Source organism: Onychomys torridus, chromosome 3 (assembly GCF_903995425.1).
Source record: "Onychomys torridus chromosome 3, mOncTor1.1, whole genome shotgun sequence".
Lineage (NCBI taxonomy): Eukaryota > Metazoa > Chordata > Mammalia > Rodentia > Cricetidae > Onychomys > Onychomys torridus.
In genome coordinates this window covers 147,894,608-147,919,042 of record NC_050445.1, presented here as the reverse complement: position 1 = coordinate 147,919,042, position 24,435 = coordinate 147,894,608, and the positions used below count along the sequence as shown (strand labels likewise).

The 24,435-nt window shown below is 44.7% G+C and overlaps 1 protein-coding gene across 2 annotated transcripts in view; it reads left to right on the top strand.

Annotated features, from left to right (window-relative positions):
- The window catches only part of Gucy2c (guanylate cyclase 2C), a 76,269-nt gene that overhangs the window by 27,691 nt on the left and 24,143 nt on the right, over nt 1-24,435 (top strand). The window contains exons 10-18 of one of the 2 annotated variants that reach the window (XM_036182475.1): nt 2,154-2,265; nt 6,616-6,697; nt 13,027-13,132; nt 16,770-16,832; nt 17,619-17,690; nt 18,184-18,288; nt 20,997-21,083; nt 22,213-22,345; nt 23,768-23,905. In XM_036182475.1, the coding sequence (XP_036038368.1) occupies nt 2,154-2,265; nt 6,616-6,697; nt 13,027-13,132; nt 16,770-16,832; nt 17,619-17,690; nt 18,184-18,288; nt 20,997-21,083; nt 22,213-22,345; nt 23,768-23,905 (898 nt within the window). The remainder of the gene's footprint in view (nt 1-2,153; nt 2,266-6,615; nt 6,698-13,026; nt 13,133-16,769; nt 16,833-17,618; nt 17,691-18,183; nt 18,289-20,996; nt 21,084-22,212; nt 22,346-23,767; nt 23,906-24,435) is intronic. The other variant, XM_036182476.1, reaches the window with a different exon arrangement.

Here is a 24,435-nt window from a genome sequence, read left to right as displayed (position 1 = left end):
CTCATCAGTACTCCCACGAACCCGTGGACCGTGTGGCCCCTCAGCCACACACATCAAAGCATTGTTCTGCAGCACTCTCACTTACATTATGCACCTGTTTTCTTCACTCCTACGGTAGGGCCTGAGCTGGCTGGTTTGATGTCAAGTTGACATGAGCTAAAGTCATCTGAGAGGAGGGAACCTCAATTAGGAGAATGCCCCCTAAGACTGGGCTGTAGGCAAGCCTGCAGTGCATTTTCTTAATTAGGGATTGATGGGGAGGCACCCCTGGCCATTTCGGTCCTAGGTCCTATAAGAAAGCCGGCTGAGCAAGCTATGGAGAGCAAGCAAGTAAGCAGCATCCCTCCATGGCCTCTGCATCAGCTCTGGCCTCCCGGTTCCTGCCCGGTTTGAGCTCCTGCCCAGACTTCCTTCAGTGATGAACAGTAAGCCAGACAAACCCTTTCCTCCCCAAGTTGCTTTGGTCATGGTGTTTCATCATAGCAATAGAAACCCCAACTAGGCCAGAGCCTCTAAGGAGGGTCAGTAGATCTACTCTCTGGCCAAGTCCCCCACAGAGCTTTTTATCTGGTACAGAGTTCATGGCTGACCAGCACTGAGTTTAAAAATGAGACAGCTGTCTTTATGCATTTCCAAAGCGATGCCCCTATAAGCCGTGAAAGGCACTGTTCCAGCCAGCCGAGAAAGGGTCACTGAACACCTTCTTCCTACAAGAAGTCAGGCCCTGACAAAACTGGAAATCTGGAAGAAAATAGCATTCATTTGTAAAATGTTCCAGAGTGGACATTATGACAAGCTTAAGTCATACATGAGCAATTGGCATTGCTTTTTGAGAGATTCTCACAGTGCCAAATGTGGGCCAGGTGGCGGTGGCACACCTTTAATCCCAGCACTCGGGAGGCAGGGCCAGGCGGATCTCGGTGAGTTCGAGGCCAGTCTGGGCTACAGAGCGAGATTCAGGACAGGCACCAAAACTACACAGAGAAACCCTGTCTCGAAAAACCAAAACAAACAAACAAACAAACAAACGAACGAACAAGAATAACAACAACAAGAAAGGAAACGATGGAAAATGTGAAAATTACAGAAAATGGTGTCCATCCTGAGAAAGTGGTACAAGAAACTACGGGCAGCATTTCACGGAAGCCAGAGTTCTTATTACCATGTTGGACCTTTAATGAAACACTATATTTGAAGCCAGGGGAGTCCTGTGTGTGATCCCCGGGACCCACATGGAAGGAGAGATACGACTCCTGAACATTGTCCCCTGACCTCCACATGCATGGTACACATTCCCACCTCCCAAATAAATAAATGTAAAAAGGAACATATAGTTGGCATCCACGTCAAGGGGAAACCTTTGAGTCAGATTTCCTAAATGTTTCAGTCACTAACAGGAACCACAGAGACCCACATCCTCATCCAGTTGGATGAGACCCTTGCTGCCCATGGAAGAGAGGCAAAGACGTGTGTGAGGTCTTTCCTAACCTACATCACTGTTCTCTGTATAAGAACTATTCCCTACACAGCTCTCCCAAAGCAAATTTGGTCAAACTTTTTAGCAAATGACTGCCTCCAATTGTATTACATAGGGTGTATATTTGAGGGAACCTAGGGATTAACTCTCAAAACATGGGAGCTATAAAGATGCCAGTCCACTCCAGGGTAGGTGTCAGCAGAGCGTCAGTACACCATATCCCAGCATGCAGGCTAATTCTGACCTTCCATGTGTGCAATTATGGGTTCACTTCTCCAGTGTGAAGTTCTTTAAATGTAGATTTCCTATGGGGAATGTCTTGAGGAAGTTATAGTAACTGTACAAAGGTGGCCATGTTTCAGACATATTTCACACAGCATTGTTGATATCTGCAACAGAAATTCAAGGCTACCCTGTAGCAATGTTTCCATTAGCAGATGAATTCAAATGAAGACTTTAATCTAGAGGCATAATTAGTAACTGGAAATGATGGCTCACATTTGTAATCCCAGAATTTGGGAGGCTGAGGCATGAGACTTAAGAGTTCAAGGTCAGACTTGACTATATCAAGATCCTGCCCCCACCGAAGCCACACACACATATAGTCAATCTCGACACAATTACTCTAAAATGTTTTCATGTTTTTCTTTTCTTCTTTTTTGGTGCCCCAACACAGTATGACATTCTCATGATGTACGACACCCATCTAAACAAAACCATCCCAGTGGCTGTGAACCCCAACTTCATCTGGAAGGACCACAAGCTCCCTAATGACGTTCCCGGGCTGGGTAAGACATTCTCACTGGGTTTTCTTTCCCCCAACATAGTTTCCATGTAAACTGTGTGGAGTCAGCTTGTTTTTCTTTTCTTCTCATCTCACTGAGGCTTTCTGGGCATGTAAATGTGGGTTTTACAAGCCCAGTGAGTTACATAGATACAGCCCCATTCTAATTTAGCTAACCCTGTTTTGAAGATGGATCCCATATAAGCAGTTCCCCTAGAAAACAAGGACATAAAATAGGCAAAATATAAATAATCATAGGAACACATGCTTTACTCTACGTACATTTTAATGTACCAGATTCAAGGAACATTCTCTAGATTTTAGCAAACAACAGTTGCCATATCATCGTGGGAGGTAGTCTGTGATGGTGGCCCTGAAAGTCTCCTCCACTTCTTCACAGGACATACATTCAGTGACAGTGACACACAGGAGGTGAGGTTCTCAAGGCCTTAACATGGTGGCCTTCATGTTAGCAAGACAGTGAGAATATACAGCACTAACCCTGGCCTTCAGTAGGGAGGTCAGGGGGCCTCCATGGACCATAAAATTCACAGTGCATTCTGTCTGTGACTGGCTTGGCCAGTGCTTAATGTAATACCATTAATAGGTTCCTACAAATTTATGATATATTCTTAAATTGAACACCATACAACCAAATGAAATTTATTCTTTGCAAAGAATTTTAAGTGATAGGAAACTAGTAACACTGAAGAATAGGAAAATGCAACTCTTTATTTGACAAGACCCTAACTTTGTAGAAATAAAACCAAAAAGAAATACATAAAATTAGCCAGGTGACAGTGGTGCCCGTCTTTAATCCCACTACTCCGGAGGCAGAGCCAGACGGATCTCTGTGAGTTTGAGGCCTGGTCTACAGAGTGAGATCCAGGACAGGCTCCAAAACTACACAGAGAAACCTTGTCTCGAAAAACTAAAATGGAAAAAAAAATGCATAAAATGTTAATATCAGTTACCATTGAGTAATAAAGTCCTGAAAGAATTTTCCCTTTTACATATTCTGGAAGTTCCAGTTCTTTTTCATAATGTTTGTCATCAGTTATTACCTTTTAAAGTCTTAAAAACTAAGTTAGAAATATTTCTATTCTTGCAGTGATCTGAAGCCAGGAATTGGAATTTTGATCTGCTTTTAAGCATCGCTGGTCTGATGGACTTGCTTGTATTAAAACTATAACTGTTTCTAAGTTTCTTTTGCTCTGTGACTTCTAAGTGGAAATGGTTGACTTAAAGCAGGATGGAAGGTGTGGATGGGTAGTGCATTCTCCTGGACAAAATGACCCGGAGACAACTGCAGATTGATAGTTGCTTTTAAGCTGTCTATACAATATCCCCAAAGCTATCTTCATGCTTCTGAGTTTTAAATGAACGTTTCAGCCATCTCTGCCTCTCTGCCCCTCTCTGTCTGTCAGTCTCTATTCCTGTCTCTCCCTTCCCACCCCTCACTTTCCCTTTCTGGGCAGGGGAGATGGCTCAAGATGACTCACTGGGCCAAGTGCTTGCTGAGGACCTGAGTTTGGACGCGCACACGCGCACACACACACAGAGTTCCCACCTTAAAAACAAAAAGCTGCATGCACAAGTGTGTATCTGTGACCCCAGGGCTGGAACAGGTGGAGGAGGCAGAGCCAGTGGCTCATGGGTCAGTCCAGGTTCAGTGAGAGACTCTGTCTCAATAATACAGTGGCAGATGATAGAGGAAAACATCCAGTGTTGACCTGTAACCTATACATGGGCGGGAGTGGGGGTGGGGATGGGGGGAGGTGAGAGGGAGCAAAAGGTCTTTTTTCACAGACTTCTGCAATTAGATACGTAAATAAGTAAGAATACAACTGTATAATAGTGCTGGGTCCAGAGTAGAACTATATTTACAGTGATGCATAGCCAAAGACTATGCATTAACATGAGTCCATTTGTTTTTATTCTATGACTGAAAGCTCTTCCTCTGGTAGAGCACATGTTTAAAGCTGGAGTTCCCTCCAGCTGTGCTGTGGTGTGGCTTAGAAGTTAACACACATTCATTGTGAAGCCGGCCGACTGTAATAACCATAATAGCCGCTAGAGGGCAGCAGAAGGTTTGCCTTAGAAGTGCTGGGAGCCTGACTTAATCAGAAGCCAAGTGAAAACTGCATTTAGGCAGACGTGGTGGCGGCTCACACCTGTAATCACAGCGTTTGGAATTCTAAAGTGGAAAGACTGCCATGAGGTTGAAGCAATCCTGGGCTACAAAGTGAGTTCAGGCCAGCCTGGACTACAGAATGTGACCCTGCCTCAACAAGCCTATTTGGTTTAAATAGTATGTTTAAATACCTAATTATGTTTAGCACAGTGAGGTGCTCATTATGCAGATAGGGACCAAAATGACCTGTGTCCCTCGAACTCATGCTCCGGTACGGAGGTGTATAATGCCACACTGTGGGGGTTGTATTTCTTCTACAGGCTTGTTTTATGTCTGGGGCTAAGGGTATGTTACATAGGAGTGTGATGGTAATGGGTATGATGGAGTGCCCATCACAGTCATGTACAGAACCCATCCAAAGAAATATGACTATGAAGGCATGAGCCCTAAGGTGGGCATATTTTTCTGCCGAGATGAGAGGAGAAATGTCACTTAGAAAGCAAGGTGATGAGCAACCCCAGGCAAAGCTATACACTTCCAAAGCAGCCCTCACCAAAAAGTGCTCTGTTTTTGCCACATGCTAAATCTCAGCTTGGAGGGGGGAGGGGGGTGAGGAGAGACATAGAAGACATTTTTAGAAGGACATAGCATGACTAAAACACGTGACATAAGTTTATGGTAGAGGATTCTCTTAATATTTGGGCACCTTTTTCTTGTCTTGGCAAAATAAGGAGGCACAAACGTCTATTCAAATTTTCAGCCATTTAAAATTAATAATTTACTCATGATGGGTGCAGGCGAACTGGCAGACCCTGGGCTGCCGCCCTGAGGATTTGTGTGTCCTGGTGCCATGTTAGAGACTCATGTGAGGTGGAGTGCATGCTACTTTAATGGGAAATCTATTATCTCTTTCCCTAGAGAAACTTCATTCAGCATTTAGAAGTGATCTCCTGCCTTTTTTAAAAAACACTCTCCCTAAGTTCTCGTTCTCTCTCTCTCTCTCTCTCTCTCCCTCCCCCCCCATATGAAAATCACATCTTCTTCACCCCATATCCATTATCTTCCAGCTTCTCACACGTCTTGTCTCTCACTTTGGTCCTTTCACTGAACCCACTGACCTCTTGCCTAGGAGGGAGGCTCTGAAGTGCTTGTGTGAGCCAGGACCGTCCTGTGAGGGTCCTTGCTGTGCCGTATCTCTTTGAGCCTGTCCCCTTGCACCTTCAGATGTCCCTCCAGTGCTTCCTTGGGACAGATTCCCATGTTCTTGGATTCCACTTACTCTTCTGAGAATCTATGAACTTAAGACATGTACCCAACACACACACACACACACACACACACACACACACACACACACACACGCATATACACACACATTATAACAAATAAAATCACATTATTGTCATCCCCCAATAATCTAGAAATCTTGGAAAGGAATAGCATGCAGTGCTGTGATTTCTTAGAACACACGCCCATGCCATCGCTTTCTTCCTGCATAGACCCTCCCTAGACATACAGGTCTGGAGAATGTTAGGTAGGCTTAGATCCCTCTAAATCATGTGTGATGTGTGTTGAATACCACTTAATGTTCTAATGACAGTGGGTTTTTGTTTTGTTTTGTTTTGTTTTGTTTTTTGGTTAGAAATAAAGAACTTCATAACTGTTCCTGTTGGCATGTACCTACAATCCTACAACCCTACAATCCTACAATACCACAACCCTACAATCCTACAATACCACAACCCTACAATCCTACAATACCACAATCCTACAATCCTACAATACAAGCACACAGAAAGAAACTACAAACAATGCTGAAATTAATCCTTTGGGGTTTGTTTGTTTGTTTGTTTGGTTGGTTGGTTGGTTTTTGTTTGTTTGTTTGTTTTGGTTTTTCAAGACAGGTTTTCTCTGTATAGTCTAAATGGGCCTTGAACTCACAGAGATCCATCTGCCTCTGCCCCCAGAGTACTTGGATTAAAGGTATGCACCACATTAAAGGTGGCCATCACCCAGCTAGGCTACCACTTTTCCTGGGCACACACAGCAGCTTTCTTCAGAGCTTGGGGATACAATGAGGAGATTAATACAAGATGAGGATTTTCAAAGGGACTCTTCTCCTGTCCTCAGACTGCTGCGTTACAGCAGGAGAAGCTTTGGAATGTGTTCCCACCCCTCTGTGGTCCCGCTAATGCATCAGTATTGCCTTCTTTCCCACAGGCCCTCAAATCCTGATGATTGCTGTCTTCACACTTGCAGGGGTTGTGGTCCTGATGCTGCTGATTGCTCTCCTGGTGTTGAGGTACCTCCTTCCCACAGGCTTTCCCTCCAGGTGGGGAGGAGAGGGACAAGTCTGGTGTCTGTTGGCAATGTTTGTTGAAAAAGGCAGTCCTGGGACCTTAAAGGCGTTCTGCGTCAAAAGCAGTATCAAAGCAGAAGCCAATATGGGCAGATTAGAATTGTGAGTCAAGGGATCGGCCTGTGTGAAGTCTTGTGTGCTTGGGAAGATTGCAAACACGCCGTGTCCACACGGCCACATTATAAACAGTGTGTAACTAGCTAGCTTCAGAGTTCTATTGGTGTGTCCTGAGAGACTGCAGGATTGTTGTACAGTATAGTATGGAGGCTAGAAGAAGCTCAGAGACCATCCATGCCACCAGGTGTGGTGGTCCAAGCCTATAATCCTAGGCTGAGGCAAGAGAAAGTAAATTTGAGGCCAGCTTGCACTATGTTGTAAGACTGTCTCGAACAAACAAGCAAAAACAGTAACAACAAAGAAATCATCTCCTCCAAATGTCCAGAGCACAAGGAAAGAGAAGCATAGACTGAGTCTACCAGGTGGTGATAGGAATAGTTCAGTTGGCCCTTCTGCACATCGGAGCTGTGGTTTAGCTGCATGGCGTGGGCGTAGCGTGGGCCTAACTGGACATGCAGACTTGTTAAATGTATGCTGACTCTATCAGCATTCCAGCTTCTGCTGTACACACTAAACAGAAGATTCTTTCTCAGTTGTGGTATCAGGATATCCTAAACCAAGCAGCAAGTGTCTGTGCGTGTCACACACTTTGGGAAGAGTGTCACTAGACTTTCTCACAATGTAAGTGCCCAGCCTGTAGCATGTTTTCTCCAGAGAGGGGCCACACTGACTTCTTTGCTCTGAAGGCAGAGTTCATCTCAAAATACAGGAGTCCATCTACAGTGTGCCCATGTAATTTAGTGGAGAGGAAAAAACTCTCAGAGATTAAACCCAAATGGGTTGATCAAGTTTCCTTGGTAGAAAGTCCTGAGATAAAACAGGAGATACCCATTGTTACCTCTAGGCCTGGAGGCAGAGGCAGGGATTCCTAATGGCCGATCTCAATCAAGTGGCCTGGCAGAGAAGATGAGGTGTATGTGGTTTTCCATTTCAATTACCAATGCATGAAAAACAGTGAGTTACTTATAGTGTCCCCTAACCTGGTACGAATGACAACTCCGTTTAGTCCCAAGAGTCCCCTCATGACAGCCTGGCAGCCTTTGGTGTCTTGATATTCACCCTACCTGCCTCTGCTTAGGGTCACAGTAGCTGGTCAGCAGTATGCTATTTTACACATATTTAATAATGGAAATTGAGGTGGAAGCAGAGGAGGAAACTGAAGCATTCTGTCCAGGGAACATTGGAAAGGGAATGGCAGAAGACCTTGAGAATGTAACTCAGAGTTTGGCTAACGACAAAAAAGTAAAAATAAGTTCAGGGGCAGACAAGTAGGTCAACAAAAAGACTGAGAAACAAGCCAGCTGGGACAACTGACTTTCCATCCAAAAGTCAAATTAAAACTGCCTAGTACAATGTACAGAGACAGAGCCCGTTTTGTGTGGAGCTTTAAGTGTTAAGGCCCTTTAGAAGAAAAGGATATGGGTTGACTTTAGGAGAGGAGTTCTTAGTTGTGAGCAAGAAGAAAGTCATAGAAGAAAAATGAGTAACTATGCCATGATAAAATTAAAACTTTCCATACAACAACATTAAGGAGGCAGTGGCATAGAAGAAAGTATTTGCTAATTTCACAAATACACAAATAGGATTTGTTTTTTCATAACACATAAAAATTCATATTAGGGGCTGGGAGATGGCTCAGTGGGCAAATGTAATTGTGCAGTATGAGGACCTGAGATCAAATTCCCAAAACCCATGGGTGGTAGTTTGAATGTAACTGGCCCCCATAAACTCACAGGGAATGGCATTATTAGGAGGCATGGCTTTGTTGGAGTAGGTGTGGTCTTGGAGGAAGTGTGTCACTATGGAGGTGAGCTTTGAGGTCTCACATATACTCAAAATACTGCCCAATGTCTCAACCCACTTCCTGTTGCCTTCTGATCAAGATGTAGCCAGCACCATGTCTGCCTGAACACCACCATGTTCCCCACCATGATGATAATGGACTAAACTCTAAACTGTAGACCACCACCTTAATTAAATGTTTTCCTTTATAAGAGTTGCCATAGTCATGGTGTCTTTTCACAGCAATAGAAACCCTAACTAAGAGAGAAGTTGGTACCAGGGACTGGGATATTGCTGTGGTTGGCCAGACCACGTGTTTGTTTGGAGTAATGTGGACTTTGGGAGTTTTGGTTAGGAAAGCAGTGGAATGCTTTCAGCACTACTTAATGGGCCTTACTAGTAGGAGCATGGAAGACAGTGGTGCTGAATGTGATTTGATGAACTGTGGGGGTCAAGAGGTTTCAGAGGAGACAAATATTGGTATGTCGTCTAGAGACTGATCTTGTGATATTTTGGTGAAAAATGTGGCTGCTTTTAGCCCTTGTCCAAAAAGTTTGCCTGAGGCTAAAATGAAGAGTTTTGGAAGCACTCCCTTGGCAGAGGAAATCTCAGAACAGCCTAATATAGATTCTGTTGTATGGTGGTAACTCTAATGAAGATTTATAATGAAAAGGAACAAGCTGAGGAGGGTAAATTACAACATGTAAAATTTAAGGAGAAAAGGAACTCCAAAAAGTGGAATGGAGTCAAGTCCTGTGTTCAAGGAGAAAAACAGATTAAGAAATGGAATAAAGGGAGTGGTGACCTCAGGGCAAGATCCCAAGCAGCTGAGTTTCCAACTTGTGAAAGGGAATTAAAGAAAAGCTTAGAGCTGGGTGTAGTGGTGCATACCTTTAATCCCAGCACTGGGAAGACAAGGCAGAAGCTGATGGATCTCTGAGTTTGAAGCCAACCTGGTCTAAAGAGCAAGTTCCAGGACAGCCAAGCTTAGACAATGAAGGTAACAATCAAAAACAGAATGAAGATGTAATTGAACGTGGGGACCATGTTCTAGCCTCAGAAAGCAGCAAAACTTGGCAGCTTCAACCACATTGTTCTGGGTTTAGAATTAAGGATTGAAGAAATAGAGTTATGGAATTTACCTCTGCACCTGAGGAAAGCCCCTGAGGCCAGGCGTGAGTCAGGGGTGTTCCTGAATGGGAGCCTAGAGAGGCCATTCCATGAAGCTGTGAAGTTGAATCCTCCACTTCCTTGGAGATACCAAGATGTTAGTGTTAGTTGTTTGGCAGCGCTCTTACTCTGCGAGGAATGGTCAGGAAACATGACAAACCCACTAACAAGAGTTTTATTAGGATAGGAAAGGAAGGGACAGACGAGAACAGGCCCGTGGAAAACACACGTGGTCAAGAGAGAGATGGGGGAACATGGCACCAGCTTATAAAGGCTGGGCCGTGCTTGCGTACCCAGACTTAAGTGGCTACTCCATGCATGCGCGTATATCATCACATGGTTGTGCTTCCAGCTTTACACAACCATGCAAAGCCACAGGGTCCTGGTCACGTGAGACGTTTTGGCCAGGAAATGGCTATTTTGAACCGGAAATAGCTAGGTGGAAATGTCTAGGTCCACCGGGCATGCCCAACCATGGGGGCATGTTGTGAATTCATATCAGTTAGAGATGCCAGAGCCATGGGATACCTGCCAAGGAGAGCTAACAGAAAGTGGAAACAGCCCAAGAGAAAGAAGTGTGTTAGTCAACAAAGCTGAATGGAGTTGGAGATCTGAAGAGTACTTTCACATCAGACATGGAGAAGCAGAGTTTGGAGTTTTCAGTCTTGCTTTGGTCCAGTATTTCCTCACTATGCTCCCTTCCTTATGTTTTGGAATGGTAATGTATATCCTGTGCCATTGTATGTTGGAAGTATGTGATTTGCTTTTTGATTTTGATTTTACAGGTGATTACAGTTAAGAGATTGCATGAATCTCAGAAGAGAATTTGAACTTTGGACTTTTAAATAAGTTTGAGACTGTTATATGAGATTATGGGGACTTTTGAAGTTGGACTAAATGCATTTTGCTTCATGATATTGTTACTATCTTTTTGGGGGGCAGGGAGTGGAATGTAGTAGTTTGAATGTAATTGGCCCCCATAAACTCAAAGGGAATAGCATTATTTGGAGGCATGGCTTTGTTGGAGTAGGTGTGGTCTTGTAGGAGGAAGTGTGTCACTATGGAGGTGGGCTTTGAGATCTCCGATACACTCAAAATACTGCCCAATGTCTCAAACCACTTCCTGTTGCCTTCTGATCAAGATGTAGCCAGCACCATGTCTGCCTGAACACCACCATGCTCCCCACCATGATGATAATGGACTAAACCTCAGAAAATGTAAGCCACCACCCCAATTAAATGTTTTACTTCATAAGAGTTGCTATGGTCATGGTGTCTCTTCACAGCAATAGAAACTCTGAGACACTGTGTAAAACCAGGGACAGTGTGTGCATCTGTAATCCCAGCATTGTTAGGGAGAGATGGGAAGGGAGACAGAAAAGCGCCAGATACTCACAAGCAGAGCAGAGCAGGAGCTCCTGCCTCAAAAGGGCGAAAGGTGAGGGTCAGAAGCCATGGTGGTCCTCTAATCCCACCGGCAGTCTGTGGTGTACCCATGAAACACACCAATACACACACACACATCAGTCCACATACACACACACACACTCAGTCACACAAACACCAATTCACATAGACATAAACACACCAACCCCCCACACCAATCCAGAGACATATACACATCAATACACACACACACACACACACACACACACACACACACACACCAATCCCCAGAGACACACACATGCTCACATGCTCTCATACACCCACCCCAAACCACAATAATCCATAGACACACACACATATGCATAAATGCTCACTCACAACACACACACACACACACACACACACACACACACACACACACACACACACACACTGGCACACAGATCAATCTGCATAGTCAGACACATACCAGTCCACAAATAAATACACACATACACACTCTAATTCATAACATACATACACATACTAATCCATAGACATACACACAGAAAGAGATTAAAATTCATGTAAGGTAATAAAAGAAAAATGATACAATAATGAAACTGAGAAAATCCCAAACAACTCCATATAACTCTTTGATGCTATGTATTCTATAACATAGTTGGTGAATATTTGGAAATATCCTCTCCAAAGACATCAAACAAACACAAAATTAAGCAACAATGAGCCACCATTTTATACACATCATAAATGTTTAAAAATACTTAACAATATCAAGAATATTGGAAATGAGAGTTCTCAAGTTGGGAAATTGGCACACCACTGTGGAAAAGGATTTCATGGTATCAGTGAAGTTGAAAGTGTGTTTCTCCACTGTAACCCAAGAAGGTATCATGTGTGGTGCCTGAAGGAAGGAATCAGAAAACTATTTTTGTAAGTTGGGATAAATGTTGAAACTGGATCTCATTTGAGCTCAGACTGGCCTTGAAATTTCTATGTAGCCAAAGAGGACCTTGAGCTCCTGATCTTCCTGCCTCTACTTCCCAAATGCTGGGTTCCAGGCGTGATCCCCTTGGCATGGCTTAAACTTCTTGTCTTAAGGGCAAGGCATGAAACGGGAGCTGCGTTAGGAGCAGAGTGGGGTGAGAGGTGGTTTCAAGGTGACCTTTTTCTGCCTCTCAGGGTTGTCAGGGTGTTGTCTGTTTCTGCTTTTGCTTTCTTTGTCTTCCATTCTTTTCACCATCAATTCAGATCTTTTGTTATAGAATTTCTGTCTTAGTGAAGAGCTTGGGAAGTGAAATGCAGAAAAGCCCAGAATAGTCCACTTAGCAGTTGGAAGAGCATGGAGCCACACCTCAGTGTCTGCTGGCCTGAGGACAGCAGGGTCAAGGTCCTAAGTTCTTCCTAGTGTCTGGGAGCCAAACAGAATGGATGTTGTGGTAGTTTGGATATAACTGGCCCCCATAAGCTCATAGGGAGTGGTATATTAGGAGATGTGGCTTTGTTGGAGTGGGTAGGACCTTGTTGGAGGAAGTGGAAGCTTTGAGGTCTCATATATATTCAAGCCACACCTAATGTCTGAAGTCCACTTCCTGTTGACTTTGGATCACAATGTAGATTTCTCAGCTCCTTCTCCAGACCCATGCCTGCCTACATGCTGCCATGTCTCACCATGATGATAATGGACTAAACCTCTGAACTGTAAGCCACCCAATTAAATGTTGCTGTGGTCATGGTGTCTCTTCACAGCAATAGAAATCCTAACTAAGATGGATGCTCATAAACACCTCCTGATGGTTCTATTCCTTTTACAGAAAATACAGAAGAGATAATGAACTTCGACAGAAAAAATGGTCCCACATTCCTTCTGAAAATATCTTTCCTCTGGAAACCAATGAGACCAGCCATATCAGCCTGAAGGTAAGTCAGGTGTGATCTACATGTTAATGAGTATCTGACAGGACTTTGGTAGCATGACAGCAAGTGTACCAAGCATGGACACTTTAGTTCATTTGGGAATCCAAGATTTAGACGTTTGCAGCTTAAAGGAGGAAGGATTATTTTGCCCATGATAAGCCAAATTGACATCAAACCAGCTAGCACAATTGATCCCTTGCCAACTTGACACACAAACACATCGCTATTAAGCCATAATCTTTTTTTTCTTGTTCATCCCCAAGGTTACACATTAATATCAACATTATAATATAGAATATTTTACAAACTTAAAATTTTAAATACTTTAAAAGTTGTCCTTTTAGAAATATCCAGTCTCCTCGAAAATGCAGCATCTATAAAACTCCAAAATATCTTTTCTTTTAAGTTTAAAGTCTACTCTGGGCTCCTGTAAAATCAAGAATAATTAAATACTTTCTTACTTCAAGAGGGAAGAACACAGTCACAACCCAAATAAAGCAAAACCACACTTCAACAGTGTAAATAACTCGCTGTCCAGATTCACTCAGAGTCTTCTGGGCTCCTCCAAGGACCATGGGCCTCTTCTCCAGCTCTATCCTCCACAGTACACACAGCTTGTCTTCTAAGCTCAGGCTGTGACTCCACCTCTGCTGCCGTCCTTGGCGGTCATCCCGTGTTACTGGCTGTTGGTTAAGCGCTCATGGCTGGCCGCCACGGGATGCCGACAGATATTTTGGTGGCAGAAGAATCACGGGCCATGGTTACCTTTCTAGAGCTTTATTGAGAGAGAAAGAGAGAGAGAGAGAGAGAGAGAGAGAGAGAGAGAGAGAGAGAGAGAGAGAGAGAGAGAGAGAGAGAGAGAGAGAGAGAGAGAGAGAGAGAACGAACAGAGGAGAGAGAATACAGGAGAGGTGATACAGAAAGAGAGGGCACAGAGAGAGCATGCTTGCTTTTTAGGCTGGGACGCCGTCACAGGCTGGTGACATAATTAAGGACATAATCCTTACACTGGCATCTCCAAAATCCTGGGGCCTTTTGCTGCACCTGGGCTGCGCTTTCACCAGTAGCCTCTCCTGGGCCTCTTCAGGGACTCCAGCCTACCACACAGTACCAAGCCTCAGCTGCTTTCCATGACCCCTCATGCCTTCAAAACCAGTACCACCTGGGTGACTCTTACATTACCAAGTTTGGCTGCCAGCACGAGGCACAACCTTGCTCACTTCTAGAACACAGTTCCTGGATGCTGACTCTGTGGAAGCACTTCTCAGAAGATTTTACCTCAGTGATGCTGGTCTCTTCTTTATCACTGCTAATTTCTCAACTCCAGTGGACCAGCGTCAATTGTCCAGTAGAGCAAAGGTTTTACTTCAGTGGTTCTGGTATCTTGTTAATCACAGCTGACTCTTCAGTGCCAGCTAGCCAGAACCATAGATTAAGTCCAAATAGTAAATGGCCCTGATAGTGACTCTCAGACTTTCCTCTGGAATTCCACAAGCCAGGCATTTCTCTCAACATTATTATCTCCCAAGTATCTGCAGAGCAGCTCACCAAGGTTTGAACACTCAGTGGCTTTTCTGGTCCAAAGTTCCAAATCCTTCCACAATCCTCCCCAAAACAACATGGTCAGGTCTGTCACGGCAAAACCCTACTCCTGGTACCAATTTCTGTCTTAGTACAGGATTCGGTGCTGTGAGGAGACATCATGACCAAAGCAACTTGGGAGAAAAGGGTTTATTTGTCTATGCATCCACATCACTGTTCATCTTTGAAGCAAGTCAACATAAGAACTCAAACAGGGCAGGAACCTGGAACCAGGAACTGATGCAGAAGCCATGGGGGAGCTCTGTTTTTTGGCTTGCTCTCCATGGCTTGCTCAGCCTGCTTTCTTATATATGGAAGTACCCAGGAGTCCCGGGGTTTAGCTACATCTGGTGTGGGATATCTGAGGGGAAAAAAAAAATCTACGTATACTATGTTCTTATGTCTGTTAAATATTCCTCCAAGACAAAATTCTATCATTTCAGCTACAGCTCCATCAGGCATTCAAGGCAGGAGTAACTCTAGACATACCAAGCTCTTTATCCGTCTACTTTATTTCTCTGGGATGAAATCCTGTCTCCATAACTACAGTTCCGTCCAGTTCCCTAGCTCAGAGCCCTGCTAACAACTAACTCCTATGCTTACAGCCTCATCTTCGTCCCCTGTGTCCTCTTTCTCCATCTCTGCTGCTCTCTACTCCTGCCACTCGGAAAACTCTACTGGAGATCTGCTTACCCTCTACGGAGCCTCTGTGGTCCTCTCTTCTCTCGCCATGCCGTTCTGTCGCTGTCTACAGAAAATGCCTGCCCTTTCTTTCCCTGGGCACATGGTTCTCTGCTTCCTCTGGAATATTGTTTTACTTCCCACCTTGATATGTAGAAAACCTCTTTTGTTCTCAGTCAATTGCTCTGGAGAACCACCTCCTCAAGGCCAGGGGTGGGGGGTGGGGGATGGTCTGAGCTTCATTAACATAAGAAACAAAGCTATGAGTCTTCCCCCAGCTTGTCTCCTAAGCTCAGCAAGGCAGTTAGTAACTTAGTTCAGCAGGTCTGGGGAGCTGAACTGTTTACCAATTGGTCTGGACACACAGAATTTCATAGCAGAAGACAGCTGGGATATCAAAGGCTGGATAACATCAAATATTCATAATAAATGGCTTTGCCTTTTGATAGACCCTTGGCTGGTCAAAGTTTGGCTTTAATACACAGCTGAATATCTATGCTTGCAGCCCACAAGACTTATAGAACCCAGGACCACCGCTCAGGGGTAGCCCCACCCATAATGGGCTGGATCCTCCCCCATCAATCACTAATTAAGAAAATGCACTATAGGCTGCCTACAGCCTATAGTTCATTTTCTCAACTAGGGTCCCCTCCTCTCAGGTGTCAAGTTAATTTAGCAATAGCTAACACAGCACCCCAAGTTTTTATGATATGAAAATTGAAAGGTATACAAGTCTTAACTTTTTTCATGTGTTTAAACCAGAAGTCAGAGGCAGGAAAGGCAGGAGCCACATCTAACCTGTAGTGGTGTACATATGTTCATCTATGTGTTGTTCTGTGTTGACATTTTTTAAATCAATTCCCAACATATAAAATCACAGAATATCATATAAAAATCCACATCTCAGGTTTTTTGTTTGTTTGTTTGTTTTTTGAGAAGCCAGCTGATCTGGCAATTCTAAGCCAAACTCAGGATTGATGGACACCTGGTCCTCACACCCCACTGGCATCTCTGCTGGGCCTTTAGGCATAAAAATACAACTGAGCTTTTGTAACATCCTTCTCCAAGAGCCTCTGCCTGGAGATGGCACAGGCCAGGGTTTCCAACAGGAGGAGAAAGAGGAAGCAAAGTGGAGAAAGCAGAGAGAATTCTTGGTACTAGTAAGACCTTGAGATGAGGGGGGGAGCCCAGAAATTGAGGTGGTAGACACCTGGGGAGAAGGGTAGGCATCAGGAATCAGAGGAAGCAAAAGGGTGCGCCCAAGAAGCACCTCGGGGGACCTGCCCAGCATGCTGTGGAGTACTCGCAGACACTCTAAGAGCCTCTTGGCAGTGAAGGGAAATTGAAGTTCTGGAACAATTGGTCTTTTCTCTGCCAGATCGATGATGACAGGAGACGAGATACAATCCAGAGACTACGGCAGTGCAAATATGACAAAAAGGTTGGTATGACATCCCCCACCCTGCACCCATTGTCCCGAACCCTTTCAGGTAGTATAGCACCCCACTGTCCTAAACCCTGTTAGTTTGTACAACCGTCATCATCTCCCTCCCCTGCCCCGTTCTAAACCCTTTCAGTTAGTAGGGGTTAGTTCCCCTACCCCACCACACCACACTCCTGCTCACTGAACCCTGTTGGTAGTTAGACTAGCCCTCACTGCCCTGAACCTGTCCAGGGATATGCTGGGTGTTCTGACACACAGTTGTCCTAGCCCCTGACCTTGGCAATGCAATGGCAGAGGTGCCCAGGTGGCTGCAAGAGTTTCACATGGAAGGCGCTCTGGGAACATGGACGAACAAAGGAAACATTCTTGTGAGAAGTACAGGACAGGAAACGTGAGATTCAGGTCACTCAGGGAAGCCCTTATACATTGGTTTCAGGAATCCCCTGTCAGGGAGGGGCTCCATTCTTCCTCCCTTGTTTTTCCTTTCTTTCCTCCATCCTTCCCCCCTCCTTCCTTCCTCCCTTCCATTCCCCCTGGTCATTCTTCATGAAACGTTTAAACTACTATATCCCAGTCACTAGGCACCGGAGATAGAAGCCTTAGTCAAACACTGTGGGTGCTCCAGAAAGTTTACAATACAATGGGGCCCTCAAGCAAACTTCTACGTTACACATATAATGAATTGCACCGCACTCTGCCATCCTGTGGCTCAACTGGTTGGAGACTGTCCATGAAAGACTTGGGCCACAGCAATCCCCCTCTTTCCACAATTGATCTCGGCAGAAAGTGATTCTGAAAGACCTCAAGCACAGTGATGGCAACTTCACGGAGAAGCAGAAGATCGAACTAAACAAGGTATGTGCCCTGTTAGGCCCTTTAGAGTGAGCTTCATCCCATTTCCCCAAACACTGAGGTCCCCAGTGGAACCACTGATGAGAGTCCCCAGGCAAAGGAAAGGGTGACTTGGCTTCTTGTTGACAATCTACCAAGGGATGCTGGAGACTGAGACCTCATGTTGCCTACAACACAACCCTGGTATTATTTAAAGGTCCTTAGAATTTTTATCCAGTGTATGAGTAAGATGTGACGTGTGTGGGAAGGAGAAGATGCTGGTGTTCAGTAGTAGAAGTCTTCTTGCCAAAGACCTCAAAGAAGCACACTTTACTGGCACATAAATCTCCGTCATAGCACCCCACCCCCATCTGCCCTCTGCTGCTTTGCTTTGTAAGTTGCCTAGCTGCCTGTTCACTGCCCCCCACACCCTACTCCCCCCCACCCCACCTCCTATCCCCCATTCCCCACTCCCTCAGCTTTACTCTGTAAATAGCTGATTCACCTGCTCTCTTAGCTGCTACAGTCCGACTACTACAACCTGACCAAGTTCTACGGCACTGTGAAGCTGGACACCAGGATCTTTGGAGTGATCGAATACTGTGAGAGAGGGTCCCTCCGGGTAAGGAACCATGGTCGCTTCCTATTGCCTAAGTGGTCCACGATATGAAAAAGAAAAAAAGACATACTGGAGATGATTCCATGTGCACCTGTAACTCCAGTTCCAGGGGATATAATAACACCTGCTTCTGGTCTCTATAGACCCCCCCCCACACGTGGTGCACAGACACACGTGCAGGCAAAATGCTCATACATATAAAACAAGTGAAAAATCGTACTCAATGAAGTGACGTCAGAGGGTTGTCAGGCGCAGTGATCAGACTCATCGGATTGCATCACTCAGTCCTATGACATCATTACAGGCAAGCCAGAGAGATTCAGAAAAGCAGACCAGACAGGAATGCGAGCAGAGGGAATAAGTGACCTGCCCTAAGTCCTGCTTCTGCTCTGTCGAGGTCTCAGAGTCCCCCTCTCCCTCAGGAGGAGTGGAAGAGGACTCTGCAGGGCCAGGTGGGCTCCGGGATTCTGGACGAGCAGGTCCAGAGCTGAAAAAGTAGGATAGGGCTGAGTCAGGTTTCCCAGAACCTAGCTCAAAGCTGGGACCCTCAGGCCACTGAGCACTCTGAAGGGCCTACACAATTGACATGCACAGGGGCAGATGTCAGAAATGGGACTAGAAGAAAGCAACAACAGGCTGGCATCCAGAACCAAGGGGCTAAAGCACTGGATCCCGCTCTGCAGAATGGCTGGGCTCTGGTGCTCTGGGCCTTCAGACACCTTTGGGCAAGGTGGCCACGAAATTCATCAGGATGCTTTGAGAGCAAAGGAGACTATGTTTATGCCAAGCAGATAGGAACCGACTCTGGCAGGGCCGTGTGCTTTATGTGAATATACATTAAAGAATTAAGGAAGAGGAGCCCCAGAATAGGTCAGGTGATGTAGCCAGTGGCGATTTTTTTCTACCTTCTCATATTTTGTAAATTCTGTTCATACTTTATGAAAGATACATGTTTTCCTTTTGTATTTGAGGCAGAATCCCACCAAGGGGTGCACGTTGGTCCATGAGAACAGGCTAGGATGGGCAAGTACTGAGCCAAGGAGAGGAAGTTCCTGCAGATTCTGGCTGCTTTCAGCTTCCATCTTGCCCCAGAGCCTTGTCTGAAATGACTAATAACTCTAGAACCTCCTGAGAAATCGTTGATGCCACACCCAAATTAAACCACAACTCCAGTCCTTGTTTTTCCTGAAACAAGACAAGATTGGTCTGCTCCAGGTCATACTGAAAACAGTTGCCTGCTGGTTTAACTAAACCCCATATAGGAACCACACTAATGTGAGATTAGTTCAAAGCCTAGCTCCTCCAGTTCCTAGGAAAGTCAAGAGCTCTCTTAAGGACAGAGATCTTAGCTACTTAAAGAAAACTCAGAGCAATTAAGTCAACTGAAGTAATTAGCATTGAGAGTAGAGACAGAAGCCTAATGAAGGAATTCCCAGGAGCAATTCCCTGCTTAGAAACACTGGTCCAGCCAGGCGTGGTGGCACACACCTGTAATCCCAGCTCTCAGGAGGCAGATGAGGAGAGAATCTCAACTTCAAAGCAGCGTAGGGAGTTCTGCCTATGTGCCGTGTGCCAGATACAAAGGGTGCTTCAGGTCTCATGGACTACCAAGGGAGACCCTGCCTCAAAACCAAAGTGTTTAAACACATACCAAACAAATCCATTCATCCAGTCTTCGTGAGATGGAGCAGGCAGGGCAGATACTTTTTGGTCAGACTTCCCAAGGCCAGCCTCCAGGCAGAGTCTGTGTATCTTTCTCTCCTACCCGATGCTGAATACACCTAACAATGCCTGTTCTGTTTATTTGGAGGTTTTGAGACAGTCTCACATAGCCCAGGCTGACCTCAAACTAATTATGTAGCTCAGGCTGCTCTTAAAATTCTAGTCCTCCTGCCTCCACCTCCTAAGTACAATACATGTTTGATAATGACAACCAATGGCTATGATTCTGGTTTATGTATTTACTGTACTATATGCTTTATTGTTATTTTAGGTTACTATGCTGTAGTGTTATTTTAGAATATACTTCCATTTATTTAAAAAAAAAAAAACTTACTGAAGAGCAGCATGCTGTGTTAGCCAGCAACACAATACATCTCATCTTCCTTTTCCTCCCTCCCCCTCTCTCCCTCCCTCCTTCCCTCTCTTTTCTTTTTTCTTTCTTGAGAGAGGGTCTCACTACATAGCTCAAGTTGACCTCAAACTGGTAGAAATTCTCTTGTTTAAGACTCCCGAGTCATTTTGATGGCACTTGATCTATTCTTGTGTTGTTTTGTTCTTTGTGACCCTGGGAGCAAGATTGTGGAGAGAGACAGACAGAGAGGCAGAGAAAGGAAGGGGGGCAGGTCTGTGTGTATGTGTGTGTCTGTGTTGGCGTCAGAGCATGGGAGAGAATACCACTCTACACCAAAGCATGTCAGTGATATCTAGGCTTTGTGCCCCGTGGCCTGGACTTTGAAGGTCCTAGGCTCTAGGTCTATGTGAGAACGCCACATGACAGTCACCCAATAAAAATGCCAAACATACTTCTCAGCCTGTAGCTCTGTCCAACAACCTGTGATGGCATGTGATGATAAATGATGGTGGTGGTAACCCAGTTTGTTCCTGACTCAACAGCCTCATGATTGGCTTGTTTGACTCATGATCTCTCCATGCTGTCTTTCCCTGCAGCGGTTCATGTTTTCATCGTGTGTGTTTTCTCTCCTATTCAGGAAGTTTTAAATGATACGATTTCCTACCCTGATGGCACATTCATGGATTGGGAGTTTAAGATCTCTGTCTTATATGATGTTGCTAAGGTAAGAGACATACGTACACAAAAACATTCGTGAAAATGAAGTAGTATAACAAGCTGTGGGCATCAGCCATGGTGGTTTCGTCCATAAACAACAACAGTGGTAGCTATGTAGGACTTGATGAAATAATGTGTGCGCTCACACATTCTCACAGACTTGTTAGAAATAAAATACCATGTGAAATAATCTCCAAATCTGTTAGATTTTAGGAAATAATTGAGTCCAGTCATTTCCTTCATAAATGTAATGTTGTCTTATCAGTCTTTTTAGGTCAAGACAGCAGAGAGCTAGAGACATGTACTTGATCACAGTTCACATAAGTAAGAACATGCAAGCAATAAAAACAGGGCTGACGAGATGGCTCAAAAGGTAAAGAGTTTGCCAATAAAACAGGGAGAAGTGAATCCAGTTCTCAGTACCCATGTAAAAATGATCAGATATGGTGGCACATGTCTGTGATTCTAGAACTGGGGAGGAGGAGATAGACAGTTTCCCCAGGGCTCACTGACCAATCAGCCTGGCCTAATTGGCAAGCTTTGGTCCCAGTGAAATACTGTCTCAAAACACAAGGTGGGGGCTTTGCAGATGGCTCAGTGGCTGACTCGCTTGTCACACAAGCCTGACAATATGAGTACCATCCCCAAAACCCACAGCGGAAAGAGAGAACCAACTCCTGAAAGTTGTTCTCTGACCTCCTCATGTGTGCTGTGGCATACATGTACCCATATGCGTACTTCAAACACACAACAATAATAAAACATAAATTAAGAAAAAATAACAAGGCAGATGGAACCTGAATAACACAGCCAGAGACTGACCTCTGACCTTCCCACCCACCCCACACATGCATAATCACAAAGTCCTATGCCTTGTATAGCATGCAGCTTCTCAACTGGAGTTTACATTCAACTTTTTTTATTTTTGTTATGGAACTATACCTCACAGCGTATAGGCAAGCAGTAGGGTTTTCATAATACCTTTAAAGCAAAGTCCACAGCACTGAATTTAAAATTGGATAGCATGGCAACATGTACAGAGAAATAGATTCAAAATGCCACTTCTTTCTTTCAAAATGTCATTCAGCCAAAGTGTGTGATGTGTCTTTGTTTTCCCACCATCTGGAAAACCTCAGGGCATGTCGTATCTGCACTCCAGTAAGATTGAAGTCCATGGGCGTCTGAAATCCACCAACTGCGTGGTGGACAGCCGAATGGTGGTGAAGATCACAGATTTTGGGTGCAATTCCATCCTACCTCCAAAAAAAGGTCTGTGCCTCTCTTATTAGCATTTTTTTCTTTTTTGAAATTTCTACCTAATTTATATAGAATATTCAAAAAATGGAGATGAAGTGGGCAACATTCTGACTCATTCTCCCACACCCCTTGCCAGTCAATGAAAGCTTTCAAAAACTGTGTTGTTGTTTGTTGTTTGTTTTTTGGTTTGTTTTTTTTTAATTTTATGGGTATGGGTGTTTTGCTTGTGTGAATGTCTGTGCACCATGTGCATGCAGAGTCCAGAAGTGGGCATCAGATTCCCTGGACCTAGAGTTACAGATGGCTATGAGCTGCCATGTGGACACTGGGGACTGAAGTCAGGTTCCTTGTAAGACCAGAAAGTGCTCTTAACCACTGAGCTATCTCTCCAGCCCCTCAACAAAGGCTCTTTGAGTTAAACGGTATTCCACTGTGTCTCCTGAGATAAGTGAAAAGATTGAGGAATCTACAGACTGTGGAAGCTAGGATGGGAAGAACCATCTCACTGAACTCATCCTTTGTAGGAGACAGGAGTGAGATTCCAGGCTGGGGTTTTGCACAGGAAGACAGAGAACAGAGACCCAGTTTCCATGTGGACATTACCACGCACTTGTCTGTGGTGACAAGATATGTATGCATACATATAATATGTGAAATAGAGCCTCATTGGTCATTCTCAGTATTGTCCAGGAAAGGCACATGAAGACTCGCAGGTTGGATGAGGGAAGTCATACAAGCATTTCTCCTCCATTCTTTAGTGTAAGTCACAGCTAAGTGGCCTCAGAAATCTAGGCCTTATTTCAACAAACTTCCTAGCTCCAAAAGTGAAGGTCTTATGTCCAATTCTGTGTAACAGTCTTTTGGGTCTCATTCTCCTAAATAGAAGAAAAATTATAATTCTGCCTCTATTTTCACAATCCTGTGAAGTTTAACATGATATTGGACTAAATATTTCCATTTGTGTGTGTGCACATACATGTGTATGCTCAGCAGAAGCCCGGGGCTATGGCAGGAGCCTTCTCCACTTTATTTACCGAGGCAGAGTCTCACAACTAAACCCAGAACTTGTTGATATGTCCATTCTGATTGACCAGCCCACCCTGGAGAATCCTGTCTCCGCATTCTGAATGGCAGACAGTCACCACACCCATCCACTGTTCACATGGGTACTGGAATATCCAAACTCAGGTCCTTACGTTTACACAGGTGCTTTGCCTACTGGACTATGCCCTCATATGTTCTTATAAAGATTTGCTGGGGTGCCAAGTTAATTCATTAAGCAAAGAAACAGAGCTTTTAATCAGATAAGACAAACCCCATCCTCCTTAGTATTGCTAAGCTGGATCTGCTGATCATGGATGTCTGTAACCTGAACTTTCAGCCTAAGTAAAACCCCCTCCCTCCAACTTTGTCTTGTGGATGTCTCACACACAGACCTGTGGACTGCTCCTGAGCACATGCGCCAAGCCAGCGTCTCTCAGAAAGGAGATGTGTACAGCTTCGGGATCATTGCCCAGGAGATCATCCTTCGTAAGGAAACTTTCTACACACTGAGCTGTCGGGACCAGAATGGTGAGTCAGACTTCTTTCACAGCCTGGCACAGAGCCAGAAGATCCCAGGCCTCTCCTCTGCTAAAAGAATGGCTGTTTCTCTGAGTTGCACATTCTAAGAGGATTGCAAAGACCTGGTGTTACAGAGCTCAGCCAGGTGCCATTATTACGCATCTCACACATCAGTGTTAAAGGATCTTCCTTTACTTGCTAGCTGTGGTGGTCCACACCTGTGATCCTAATACTTGGGAAGTGGAGTGTCTTAGAGTTTTCTATTGTTGTAAAGAGACACCATGATCACAGTAACTCTTATAAAGAAAACACTTAATTGGGGTGGCTTGCTTACAGTTTCAGAGGTTCAGTCAACTAGCATCATGATGGGGAGCATGGTGGTGTGCTGAGAGTCCTATATCTTGCAGGCAATGGGAAGTCAACTAACAGTCACACGGAGAGAAGCTTGAGCAAAAGAGACCGCAAAGCCCGCCCCCACAGTGACGCACTTCCTCCAGCAAGGCCACACCTCCTAATAGTGCCACTCCCCTTGGGGGCCA